The sequence below is a fragment of the Vigna unguiculata genome, chromosome 9 (assembly GCF_004118075.2).
Source record: "Vigna unguiculata cultivar IT97K-499-35 chromosome 9, ASM411807v1, whole genome shotgun sequence".
In the NCBI taxonomy this organism is placed as follows: Eukaryota; Viridiplantae; Streptophyta; class Magnoliopsida; order Fabales; family Fabaceae; genus Vigna; species Vigna unguiculata.
Genome location: NC_040287.1, coordinates 3403784 through 3417948, shown reverse-complemented (window position 1 = coordinate 3417948; position 14165 = coordinate 3403784). Strand labels below are relative to the sequence as shown.

At 33.6% G+C, this 14165-nt stretch overlaps 2 protein-coding genes across 2 annotated transcripts; one reads left to right on the top strand and one right to left on the bottom strand.

Annotated features, from left to right (window-relative positions):
- Positions 1-721: 721 nt before the first annotated feature.
- On the top strand, positions 722-7868 carry LOC114163035 (protein FIP1). The gene is made up of 14 exons (XM_028047080.1): positions 722-888; positions 982-1069; positions 1185-1293; positions 3092-3141; positions 3303-3369; positions 3566-3638; positions 4196-4251; positions 5263-5359; positions 5603-5684; positions 5806-5868; positions 7002-7061; positions 7205-7297; positions 7367-7429; positions 7520-7868. Exons 1-14 carry the CDS (start codon positions 833-835, stop codon positions 7631-7633), a joined length of 1071 nt encoding a protein of 356 aa, XP_027902881.1. The 5' UTR covers positions 722-832; the 3' UTR covers positions 7634-7868.
- Positions 7771-13421, bottom strand: LOC114163034 (tubulin--tyrosine ligase-like protein 12). Its single transcript, XM_028047079.1, has 15 exons — positions 12984-13421; positions 12656-12895; positions 11795-11919; positions 11493-11709; positions 11091-11216; positions 10711-10967; positions 10362-10469; positions 9919-10060; positions 9663-9828; positions 9247-9404; positions 8786-9109; positions 8607-8681; positions 8436-8505; positions 8192-8349; positions 7771-8111 (listed from the first exon to the last, which is right to left on the bottom strand). Exons 1-15 carry the CDS (start codon positions 13272-13274, stop codon positions 7962-7964), a joined length of 2607 nt encoding a protein of 868 aa, XP_027902880.1. The 5' UTR covers positions 13275-13421; the 3' UTR covers positions 7771-7961.
- Positions 13422-14165: the final 744 nt, after the last annotated feature.

Below are 14165 nucleotides of genomic sequence, written 5' to 3'. Positions count from 1 at the left end.
AGTATACCTCAAGTTGGTTTTGCATCATTTAATTTCTCGTGTTATATCCTATTTTAAATAGTAAAAGTTTAGTTCTTCCAAGAACGAAAATGTAAGGAAAATTATCTTGGTATATTTTTTTTTTTTTATGTTTTCCTATTTGATTTCGCATTCGTACACATATTTTATAGTTAATTAGTGGGGGTTTAAGAAGGTTAGATATTTGATGATTTACTAACAAAATAGGTTTCTAAATAAAGATAAAAAAAACGTTCTTCAGTATTATTTTTGTAGATGTCATATAATTCTTTAAGCTTATTTATATAAGGTGAAAAGATGACGAGGTTGATCTCATAACTTGATATAATCTCTTAATTTTAATAGAATAATAGTATTTTGATATATTTTTTTGTTTATTTTTAATTGATTATTTTGATCGTTCTTAGATCATCACATTATATTATTAAAAAAATCTAAATAAATAATTACAAAGTGATTGAAAAGATAAATTAAAAGTGGATTAAAATATTATTATTTATTTTAATAAAAAAAATCTACAAAGTGAGAAAATATGTCCTAACGAAAATAACTTTAAAAATAAAACAAATGAAATTATTATTTTTACTTAATGTACTGGAAAAATTCTATAGACAAAAGGAGCATAATTATATATTTAAGCAAGTAAGAAAATAAAGCAAATGAAACAAACATAATTAACAATTTATTTTTTACAAAAAAAAAAAAAGTATTAGGTAAACACGAGAATGTTTGAGTCTGTTTGGGCGAGCAGGGGATCAGAGAACCTCTGTTACTGAACCCTGGAATCGAACCCTCTCTTCTCTTCTCCTCTGTCATGGCGACGGACAGAAACGCTTCTCCACCAGCCACATCGCCGGAGGACAACGCTCTGTGAGTCACGCACACAATACTCCGATCACTCTTCATTTTCTGTTACCTAGTTCCGCGATGCATAACAAACATACTTCGATTTCGTTTTCGTAGCTTTCTCGATATTCTGCACGAGGCTCCCCTTTTTGCTCACCGCAAGCCTGCCAGGGTCATCGGCAGCGTCTTCTATTGCATACTATTGGCAAGTTCAATTCCTAATGGCTCGTTTCGCAACATGTTGTGGTGATTTTTATTGAATTCAAATTTTGCATTGATTATGGTGTTAATTGTTTTTTTATTGGTTGGTTCCATTTTAGGCAGGTTATGCTGCTTTCGCCATTGGAGCTCAGTGGATATTTCTTCCCGTGCAAGGACTCATCTCTCCCGTGCTCTGTAGTTGTGATGTTCTTCTTTTGCTGTTGACAGGTTTGGAACTGTCTCAATTAGGGTGTCTTGGTTGTTATCTCTGGATAAGCTGGTGCATTTTATGAACGTGTTGTTGAATGAGTGCCTTTTGCTCTGGGTCTTCAGTTCTCTCTGCTTGTTTGAACGGTCTTTCTTTACTCGTTGCGCTCAGTTTTGCTGCTTTTGTGTCCACTGCGACCTTCAGAAGAATGCCAGAATTTCCTTCTTATGTTGATATGGCTACTACTACTACTAGCTAGAGCGTAGTTGTAAATCACTTTTTCGATCGATTGATTTAATATATGGTGTACAATTGTATTATGATGAAAATCATACGTAAAACAGTATGGATTTTTTTGATAGAGAAGTTAGTGATAAGGAGAAAAAACTTATGACTTCACTAGTAATTTTCATTATAGCCATTTTGTCAAAGATTTGAACATGAGAATCAATAACCTTCTAAAGTAAAGAGTGGTGGCTATGAATTTAAGACTACTTTTTTTAACAAGATTTCCTCGGAAAGAGGAAATAGATATGAGAATGTTAAATCTGAAGCAATCACCTCCACCCTCAATGATAGAAGAAGTTAAGCTTGGGATTCATCTTTGTTGCATGCTTCACTTTAAGTACATTAATGTTTTAGGAACCCAAATCAGATCCCTGTAGAATACTGATTTGTTATGCATTATATTATACTAGTTAAAGCTGATTTCCAATGTAGCCATCGTGAGGTTTGTTTGACCTAATAACTTCAAGTGCAGAAAAATTGATTAAATGAATTAACAAAATTAATTAATAGTTTGTGTTTAGTTTTTTTTCTTCTATTGATTGATTTTATATGGTGTAAAATTGTATTTCTGGTTTTGGAAATATATGGGTGGTGAATATAAAACATAACAGAGTATGGATTGTAAGAGAGAAGTTAGTCATAAGGACACTTATTTGGCTTCACAATTAATTTTCATTACTGCCATCTTGTTCAAGATTTTGGACATGAGGGTGGATACCTCTTAGAAAGTAGATTCATGTCTAACCTAACCATAAAAAACTTCTAAGGGTATGTTTGAACCCACTTATATAATATAATTTAGTTATATCTTTAGTCAATGTGGAGTCTCAGTACATTCTGTCACACCTAGTTCTGGACATCTTCAACTTGAGACTAGATATTTGTGTGTGGTTTGATAACAAATGACATGATACCATTTTCAATAGTTGATTTATGCATAACTCAATCCTAGGAAACAAATCTATAAAGTGAAGTTTGCATTCACTTATATACTATAATTTGGTTATATCTTTAGTCAATGTGAGATTTGTAACAATAATTTTTAGAAATAAAGAGTGGTACCTCATGAATTTGATGACTACTCTATGACAAGATGATATGGGAAAGAGGAAATAAATGTGAATATCCAATCTGAAACACCCCGTCCCACCAAAGCACAAAAGTGTTCATCCCAATCCACCGCCCGTTTGCTGCATTGATTTTTAAGAATCCAAAGCAGATCCCTATAGAATACTGAACATTTTTTGTGTTAACACATCATGACTAGTTAAAGTTAAATTTTAGTATAACAAACTTGAGGTTTGTTGACGTAATAGAATCTAAACTCAATTGGAGACAAAAGCTTTGGACTTTATATTTTTATTATGCTCATAAATACTAATGTATAAAGTTAACAACATTGCTTCTAGCTAAATAAACATTAGTTTAATTTTACTAAGCATTATAACTTACAAGCTTCTTCAACTTCTACTCAATATTCTCTGTATACAGTTTTATTATATTTAATGGTCATATTTTTTTCCGTTTCAGGAATCTTTCAACAATACCTGGTTTATCAAGTACAGAAGATACGCTTGCAGGTAATTCTTTTAATGAATTTCGTTGTCACAATAGTTTCTGAAAGTTTTTGCAATGTCATTAGACCTATAAGACTAAATAATTACCACTACAAAATTTGCTGCAAAGATCTATGAAATAATGTTTGAATGTATTTCCTTTTATCACCAACATGATTTTTCAGGGCTACTATAGTTTCAGCCAGAAGTTGAAATTTCTTGTGCGCATACCCTTTTACATTACAGCCTATGGTATGTATTTCAATGTTTAAACTTTTCTTTCGGATTATACTTAACATATGATGTCAAGAACTGACTCAAGCCCAAAACATAAATTGTTTGGTGGATGCACGTGAATGTCTTGATATTTTTAACATTTTGGATGGTTTATATTGTTTGAGTTGCTTATTATAATGATAGTGTTGTCAACTATTCAATTTTATGTCAGGAACTGCTGCAATGCTACTTGTTATAGTCTGGAAACCTTACACTGGTTCCCTGTCTATCTCTGTAATATTGAGGTATATTCTCCATTTGGTTGTACTTATTCATTTTAGATATTTTTCTTGGCTAGATTAAATTGAATTAAAAAAAGTAATATTGCAAGAGTATGCAATTTTTAAATATGAAGGACTACATACTTAATCTGAATCTTGTCATCAATAATAGGTGCCAAGTACAGGGAATTGACATTGAGGCTTTTTTGTCATGTTTGGTCAAATGAGTATGCTAAACTTAAAGCCGTACCTTTGGTCACATCACAGCATATAGCATGTATTTGTTTCCCTGTCCCCTTCCCTTTATCTAGATGAGTTCACAGTTGAATTTCTGGGATGGCCATGATCTAATGAAATTTTGTTGTTCACAACTTACAATAATTTCCTCCTACATTATTACGCTTATATCTTTGAAGGTTTGGTTTTTACCTAATGATAAATTGTTCACCATCAAGCTCTTGTTCCATGTGTCATATTTCTTCACTCTGCCATTTTTCTCTTGCGATTGACTGGAAATTTGTTGTTCGCTTGTACTCTACTAAGATTTATTGTCTCATTTTGGTTGACTTAAAATTCTACAGGATTATTATGGTAATTGAAGCAGTATCTGCCGGATGTTTTATGAGTCTTTACATTGGTAAGTTTATGTAATTTTATGGGAAGGAGGGGGGAAATGAAGCTACAAATTTCATTTTATGATTTGTTTATATTCACGGGACTAAGAGCGTGTTTGGTAATGCCAATAAGCTAGATACTAGCTGATAAGCTAATTTGACTAACACAAAAAGTCTTTGGTACCTCAAAGTAGTTTATTTTTGGAGCTTCTAGACTTAACCTACAAGCTACTTCAGCTAGCTTGTAGTTTATTTAATTTTCCTTCATTATTATCCTTTATGTTTTAATACATTGTTGATTTTTTTTACCCGTTATTTTCTTTATTAGTTTGGGTTAATATAGGAATGTAATTGAAAAGATATTGAACTTTTTTTTTTTAATTATTGCACTATTTTTAGTATTTGCTGGGTTACTTCTAAATTTAATGTAGTTCAAATTAAAAAGGATTTAACTTATAAATTGAAGTAACTAATGTTTTATTACATGATGCTCTGTGAAAATTAGTTATAATGAAATTTGTAAAAGGAAACTTATTTTGATAGCAGTTTAGATTTAGAAATAAAAAATAAAACTAAATAAAAAATAAATTTGATTGGTGTTCATTAGATCAAGTACTTTAAATAAAATTACATGTAAAAAAAGCATATACAATTTTTAAAAGATAAATAGAAGAACTAATAAGTCAAATAAGAATTTAATTATTTTTTAAAAAAATCTGAAATTCTAAATACATATTAATATTTTTGTCTGGAAAACACATTTTATTTATATATAAAACTTATATTCTTATGTTCTTTTATGTCATTTTACATTTATCAACTATTTTATCAAACACTTCGAATGCATTAAGTTAGCTTATCAGCTCGGAACTTATATGCTGGGAACTTATTAGCTAGCTTACAGTTAGGAATTGTAGGGATGTCTTGTGCTTTGGGCAGACTGTGTCCCTACCTGTCGACTATAATTATAAGATCTCTTTGTATGTGGTAGAAACAGTACTAGTTTTATCGAACTACATTTTTGCTGCAAACAGGTTACATACACCAGTACAATTCATTAAACTCACACCCTGATGTTCTGAAGTCCTTGTATTCGCCACTACAACCATCAAGTTCTCTTGAGGGTCTAAGGTAAACATTTTGTATTTTAGTTTGTTTTATGATTTACTTCGTGGTATAATACATGTTTGATTTTCAAACCCAAAAGTAAAAATAATAAATAAACTGTTCAGCAAAATAATATTTCTGAATGCACGATTTATGTTTGCCATTTATAAGATCACACCATGCCAATAACACATTCAAAATCATGTCTATAAACCCAAATGAAACTGTGGGTTCTTGATTGTTAAAGATGATATCTTGATGCAATAGGTACCATGAAGGTAGGCTCTCTGATCAGCAAATGGCTTTGCTGCAATATCAGCGTGAAAATCTTCATTTTTTGAGCGAGGAGGTATAGAAAGAATTGAAGCATTCATTTACTATTTGGTTATATAAGCTCTAAATGATACTTACAGTGTAGACATTCCACCGATGATTTCATTTAATTAGTTCATCAACATTTGGTCTTGCAGATTCTTCGATTACAAGAGTGTCTGAGCAAATATGAAGGAACTGATGATCGGAGCACACCACAGGTAATAATTAACACAGATAAGAAAACCTTCCTCGTTTTTACCATTATGTTTAATTTATAAATTCTTATATTGTCACTTTCAAGTTACAACGGACACGTGTCGTGGTTGTGTGTGGGTATAATATTCAATATAGTATTTTTTATAATCAGAAATTAGCAAGTTATGCAATAACAAATATCTTTTCTGATTCAGTACAGTTGAAGTTCAATCTGAATTCTTATCGAGATGTAAACCAGTAGTATCCTGTCAATACCTATTTAATTCTGTACTTTATTCAATTAGCATTCAAAATCCTCCCTGCTATAAAACAGTTCTTTGTGTTTCCACCGCCACAACAGCATTTCCTTTCACTTGAAGAGAATTGTACTGGTGTTCCAACGTGAATCACGTCTTGAGGATTTCTACCCCAGTTTGCATTTTTAGAAATCAGAACGATTTTGTTAATATGATTCCTAATATAATGAAGTGCAGTTAAATAGCCCAGGATTCTCATCAGAAAAATCTATACCTTGCTACAGCTCTTTTCTATCATAGGTTTAATGGTACTTACTATTTAATTCCTTTCTGGTACATCAACAGTTATCCTAGGTAGTTTTTGCTTTTAACATTTATGCTTCGTTGCCTGTGGGTTTCTAATTTAATTTTTAACTTCTTAGAATTCTTATTCTTGAGTCAATGATCTGAGGCTGATAGTAATACCTATTCTGATAATATTATTGTACCTCGGTCGAATTTTGATCTTACTCTTGTCTAGTAATATCTTTGGTAGGATATCTATAGTTGAGGGACGTAGTTAATCTTCTTTCAATTAACTTTGGGCTTAATGGCTCCTCCATTTTCTTGAGAATCTAATTGAAATATTAGTTTGACAACGTGTCTAGTTGCAATGATTATAGTTGAGTTGAAACTAGCTTGAATTCTGTTCCATTTGATGTTTAGGCTAAATTACTATGAGCTAGGCTTGAATTGTAAGCAAATAACTTTAACATAATTGTAAAACAATATAGCTTATAGCCTTTAGAAACTCATGAACTAGCTTGACTAGTAAAAAATTTACCCTTGGATATTGGTATCAATAAATATTATTTGCTACCTTCATTCCTCTTGGTAATAAATTGTTTATCTTCTTACAGGTTGACCTTGCCCACCTTCTAGCAGTACGTGATCAAGAATTACGGACACTTTCTGCTGAGGTAATTCATGTGTCATAATAATGATTAGTCATTTTATCCTTTCGGCAAATGTTGATGGTTAGTGTCCCCAAGTTTAGGCAGTCATCAGATATGTTTGAACTCCACACCTTCACAAACTTGAACGACTATTAAAAAAATTTCAGATGAACCAAGTGCAATCTGAGTTGAGGCTTGCCCGGTCCTTGATTGCTGAAAGGGAGTCAGAGATCCAACATTTTCGCACGACGAACAATCAGGTATCTTAGCTGGTTTTTACTAATATTAAAAGGGTTATGTGCTTACGGCACAATTCTTGTTATAACCAGTATGTTGAAGAGAACGAGAGACTAAGAGCTATTTTAGGGGAATGGAGCACCCGAGCTGCCAAGGTATTACTCACAATTGCAATAAATACGAACAGCTATCAAATATTTAAAAATGCCTTTTCTGCTGAGACCGTTTTATAATGACTATTAAAGCTTGAGCGGGCACTGGAGGCTGAGCGGATGTCAACTCTTGAATTACAAAGGAAACTTTCAACGCTAAGAAGTCAATACACATCAGCAGCAGAAGCCACCGAACCTGAACCTTAATAATTCACACTTACAGGCAAATATGGCACATATCCACTCCACGATTCAGCATTTAACCTTCTTCCCAGTTTAAATGAGTACGTAGTAGTCGTCACTACTGTAGAGGGATTCCATGTACATAAAAGTAGTTCCAAATAGGGTTTTGAAATGATGTAATTTGATTGTGTTATTATGCGCCATTGTGCTCCATACTTCTTACATATGCCATGAAAAACCGGGTTGCATTGAAGGTAAATAGAAACCAAACGAAGCGACAGAAATTCATAAACCATGCGAGACCACAAATTATAAAACTCTTGTTCGGTCACAAAAATACAAAAATACTGAATTACAATTGACTAACTTGTGAAGTTCCATTCAAAAAGAGACACTTGAACACATTATTGAAGAAATCACAACCTTTTGCAATGCCTCCCTCTCCAACCACAATATCCATGTCATATTTGCAAGCTCTTGTACAATCCGGGCAATAAGTTACCTGTAATAAAAAAAAAGGCATGTTTCACATAATTTACAAGACCCTAGGATTAAAAGGAACCCATCGTTTCATTTACAAACCTCTAGTAACTTGGGTTGGAAAGAGCCGTCCAACATGACATCAACACCATACATTGCCCTTGATGTTGGATTGTGCATCTCAGGATGAGCAACAGCAGCTGCCTCAAATACTGAACGAATCATTTTCCTTACTCTTGTGTGTATATCCAACCATTTAACTGAAACAGATACAGAGATGGGAATTTGTATTATGTAGTAGTCATTTGAAAATGGCAGAGGATAAACATGAAGAAGTAGCCATTACCTTGATGTTCTTCCTCAAATTCCCTTACAAATTCATTGGCATTCTTATGATTTATGGTTCCGCGATAATTCTGTAATCCATGAAGTGACTGTATTAAAACTTGTTGAAAAGAGGAAAACATTAAATATTTCAATCAAGTTTTCATCCGAATTTCTTGTACTCAAGACATACCATTACAGTGAAATGAGTTTCATACTCAAACAAACTACTTCTGGCCAAAGAATATTGATTGTTGGCAATCCTAACCTGAAAATGAAATATAAAACCTAATTCCATTAGAACCTTTTAAGAGAATAGAAAAATAAAGACTTGAGAAAGTTTCTTCACACTCAAAAGAAGAATAAGGGTACCCAGAAACAATCTGAAAGGAATATCTCCAGAGGATGCATGCTCCGAACCAGTACTATGTAACGGAGATCAAACTTTTTCCCCTGGAACAATGCAGGCTGTTCAATATACTTCTGACAAATCTTGGGACCAGTTTCCATGAGCCGGATTATTGCAGGCAAATTATCAGTTACAGTAGTATCAATGGTTCGGGCCATGTTCCAGGGTTTTAAGATCCAAAGATTGTCTAGCCCTTCCCTTTTGCGAACACAATAGTCACCAATAAGTTGAGATAGGTGCGTTTCGAGATTATATGTAGGCTGCAACCATTGAGGAGATCCATGTGCCTGTAGCAACGTAAACCATCCCATCACCACCCCAAGAAAAAGCTAAGGTTCTAAAAATGCCTCAATTAGAAAACAAAATAAATGCTGCATGCTAGTGACACAGGTCAGTCATTTAGATGTTAGTTAACTATTATCACCTTTTGAATTGTCTCTGCTAAATGATGCTTCATAACAAGACATGCTTCAAAAGGAAATTGATTAATGTATTGCTGATCCGTTATTCCAGTAGCTTTCTTCATCTCCTCATCTACCTGCATACTTGTCCATATTATATCTGCATCTTTTGGTTCATTTGCTGTAGGCATTCAAACATTCAAAAAGAAGGTCAACAATACAAAGTATAACATTTTATACGTGATGCCAACCATAATAAAATCCAACAGAATTTTCTGACAGCATAAAAAGGTTAAAATCAATAATGGAAAATCCAATTTAGTCTCTTCACATGAATTGTCAATATGTTCCAAGTCACATTTAACCATTAATTATGAACTGCAGCAAAGAACGAATGCAAAATAGAGAGAAAGTTCAAACATGCATGCATTAAACTTACTGATTGCAAACTCGGGATGTGTCAAGTATTCCTCTACGTGAGGTATATCTGTGTAAACAAGCAATGGACGCCCACCATGTTGATGAATACTTTGAGTCGCAGAATACTGAAAGGTGGGAGGTATTAGACTTGTGGACAACAATTTCTGATGGTGCTTCTCATATGCCTGAAAGAAGGAAAGTAATTAGCTCCAAAACTTCCTGATACTGTGTAATAGATCTTTAACCACAAACTATCTTAGCAATGGGAGAAATACATGGATAAAGTAGTTTTCTGGAGTGTGGAACCAGGCAGTAAGCCTGGCAGAACGTTGTTTATCTTCCCCAATACCAAGAAGAAAATCGCGTGTGCACTCATCACCTTTCTGAACATTCTGTGTTGGCCATAGAATAGAAAAGCTGGAGAAAATGTGAGAGTTAATCCTTTGATTAATTTTAACACGTTACAAATCTAGAGGTCATGCATAAATCCATGTAATATGGGGAGGGGAAGAAGAGAATACAGAATTCTCTAACAAAAACCATGTTGGAAATGAACACATAATACATCAATGAGCAAAAAACTAGAATCAAAACTTATAAAAGGATCTTTTATCATACCAAAGGTGTTGAATAATACGTGAAGTAGCAGATACATTTGTAACGCACGAAAATACGACTCTATCAAAGTACAAATAATAATGAAAATATAGAAGATAACCTCACAGCTGATGCTAGATTGCCCTCTGGCATGAACAAAAATGGTGCCACTCTGAAATTTGGCTCATCACTATGTCGCAAAGCTGAACCTAGCTCATCCATCACATACCTGAAAAATATCCAAAAGAATGTGCTGTTCAAGTGGGAAAACCAACATGATTCATGTGACACTTCAATTTTGTTTATCCCATTTAAAATACTAAACCCAAAAAATTGAGTAGTCAAGCATGGATCCAAGGATCCAAGTTGCGTGAAAATATTAAAGCATAAACCCAACAACCTTGATGAAATGAAACAAAATATTAGAAAATCCGTTTATTGACCAAAAGAAAACTATATGCAGGTCATACCATACTGATGTTTCGTCTAACTTTTCTTCATCTGCAAGTCTATATGTCATTAGATATTGCCACATTGCATTTATAATACGATCAGCAAGCGGCTCATCAGGAGTCCATTCAGGAATACGAGGAAGAAGCATTGAATCATTAACATGCTTTCCTGGTTGCAATATTTTGGATGCATCGATACCATTTAGCTCAGAAATGTTTGGAAGAGATTCAAGAATATCAATGGCCCTTCGTCCAAGTGGACCTGGAATATCAACCTGAAAATTGCTCAAATTATCAAGGCCAAAACACCAATCACAAAGTGTGTAAACAAAGAACCAAATAAATAGCAAAGGAAATTTTGAGGCATAATAAAATGTGACAACGTAAATCAAATCAACCTCCAACGACCGCAAGCAAGGGAATCTCTGCAGCAGATCTAACAAGTCACCAACTGAGTTTTGCTCCAATGGATTTCCTTGAATGTTCAAGTACGTAAGAGATGGCAAACAAATGGGTGTAAATGCCTGCGAAAATAGGAAAATCACCAAAACATTTGGAATGAAAAAACAAGCAATGAATGGGTGTACAATATCAATTATTAACATCTTTAATTGATAAAAAAATTCGTTTGGCATCTCCTGGGTAAGATATGAAATTCCCAGATTTTTTAACTCATACAATCAATTTTTATTCTAGGGAAATAATGCATCAAAGTCCCTTGTGTTATCTAATGAAACGCAGGTTACAAAGAAAAGGATGTAAAAAGCATACAGAAAAATAAGCATAAGAAACTGTTCAACCTTATTCTTTAAATTGTGAATGTTCCTATTTGAAAGGTCAAGAGAAGACACAGTGTGAAGTGAAGTGTGAGCTTGATCAGCATTTACAGGGTTATCCTTTCCATATATCCCTGCACAAAAGCCCAACGCCCACTCCCCAAAATTGCTTGTGAAACTTGAATTATAAATTTCAAGTTCAGGCAACTCCTTAAGAATCGCCCCTGCAAGCTTACCATCACTGGAAGAGCGGTAAAGTAATTTAGTTCTCTTTATAAAAGGAACACATGGTTCAATTATCAATTTTACGATATTAAAAGAGTTACCTATTGTTATGAACTGGGTTACTTCTGAGCCATAATCCTTTGAGATGCTTAAGTTTGATAACTTCCTGAACAACCACTTCGGCGCTATTGAGCTTGTTTTCAAGTAGGCTAAGTGCCACTAAATCCTGATACAGTGAAAGGGGATGAAAGTGTGTGAGTATTCAAATTACGAAATGATTGACCACGACTTAAATGAAAAACAAGAACTGAGATCATAATAGTAATAAAAAAATAATAATACATAACATTAAAGTTTATATATCCTGACGTTTACCTGATTAACCAATCTGAAGTGATAATCCATACTTCTATACCATAAAGGAAATAACCACTTTAGGCGTCAAAGTTCATTAGACAATTTTACCTTCGAATAATTTATTAACTTTCATTATTCCTCTTTTGAACGGTAGTAACTGTTCAGTACTCTTATAACCAGGGTTGTTTTTTTTTTCGCTGCCACCTTTTTTTTCCTCTTATATTTTATTTTTATTTAAAAATGTTTGGAAAAAATTTTACTTCTATGCCCTACAGTCACCCAGAAATCTCAATGAAAAGATAAACGTTTTTCAGTCAAATACATTACTTGTGAAATACGTCTACGTCTGTCCTGGAGATCTACCGATTGTTGATTGAAAACTAGAAACTGATATTCCAAAGAATTGGTAGCTTTATATTCTATGGTAATTATATTGAGTGTTGCCCAACAAATTATTTATATATGACAAAGAATATGAACCTTCAACTTATATTTGCATGTGTATATACACACACATATAAATGTATAAAATATGATAGACATTATTAATTTACCAAAGTATTTTCCAGTATGAAAAGGTAAAAAAAGAAAAGAGGGTTACTAACCGGAAACCTAGTTGGCAATGCTAGAGACACAAGCATAGCATCATCAATGTTGAGCCCTTCAAGCTCCAACCACCGTAACGTCCCATCTCCGTTCTCCTTTGCCGCATCAACTTCCATCTCTATAGTTTCCTCAACACCAAGCTCATCGTTCCTTTCATCTTCACCATCATCTGAACTCACATCAGCATCCACACACATTAGAGAACCCATCCTCTCAGTCAATCCTGGAACCTCACGCAGCTGCAACACAAAACACCAATAACGTCAAGACGAACCCTAAAGCAAGGAATTGTAAGAAGAAGACGAAGAAGAAGATTAAGAAGAAGACCTGCTTGAATGCGTCGGAGAGTCTGAAAGTCCATGCATGATCAACGAGGAAGACGTCGGAGTTCTTTTCCATCGACGCCGACGTAAGAACAAGGCGCCGCTGACAGCCGCCCTCGCATGGCTCGATCTTGAAGTGCTTGCCGCCATCAAATGACTCTCCGTAGAGCTTCTCGAAGAGACGCTGGTGCAGACACTCCGGCAACCCCGACGCCGCAAGTAGCAGCGCGTGAACTTTCGCGAACTCTTCGTATGTTTCGATTTTTCTATTGGCAGTGGTGGCCATGGTCACCATTGCTGTGTGGCTTGGTGGTGCTGCTCTTGCAGCTTGTGCTTGCTCTTTCGGATTCTCACAAACTCGGAGAGAAAGGCGTTTAATAATTGGGCTGGGCCTGTTGCTCGTAAGCCCAATTTCTTTGGTCCATGCTATTTGCACCCTAAACCCTAAGCATTTCCTGCATTTTTTTTTAAACACTCTTAAAAGAAGATATTAATTAAACGTGGTAAACTAAATATTTTTACATAAATTAATCACAAAAAAAATGATAAAACAAGTTTTCGTAATGTAATATTTTATAATATGAAAAGTATTTTTTGTAAGAAAGAGATTTAAAGTCTTTATGACTTACAATTTGCTTGCAGAAAATCATGCCTTCTACACCCTAAAATTTCAACTTAATAATTAGGTGAATATCTTGTTAAGGCATAAATATAGATCTATAATAAGACATAAGTTTTAATATTTATGTCAAGTTATTAAAGGAATAAAATAACTTATTCTAAACTTAAGAAAACAAAATTAAATTTTTATATTTTATTTATTTCTTGAAGTATATGTTATATATAAATAAATATAACATATAAACCTCATACAGATAAACATTATGGGGCAAGATATTGTGACCCCATCTTATCCTTCTTATTTTTCTTAGGATAACATCAGTGTGGATATAAGTTTAAGTGTATGATTATGAAATGATGTTTAGCTTTTATGGATTCAATAGATGGTTTAGTAATAACTAATATGATATTTACTAGAATTACATCATACTGAAATTAATTTTCTGTTGAATCTTTAAAATAAATATCATAAATCTGTTTTAAAATAAATATTGCGATAAAGATGGTAATTTTAATTTTTTTCGACGGGTGAAATAAAAAGGAAAAAACTAAGCCAATTATTATC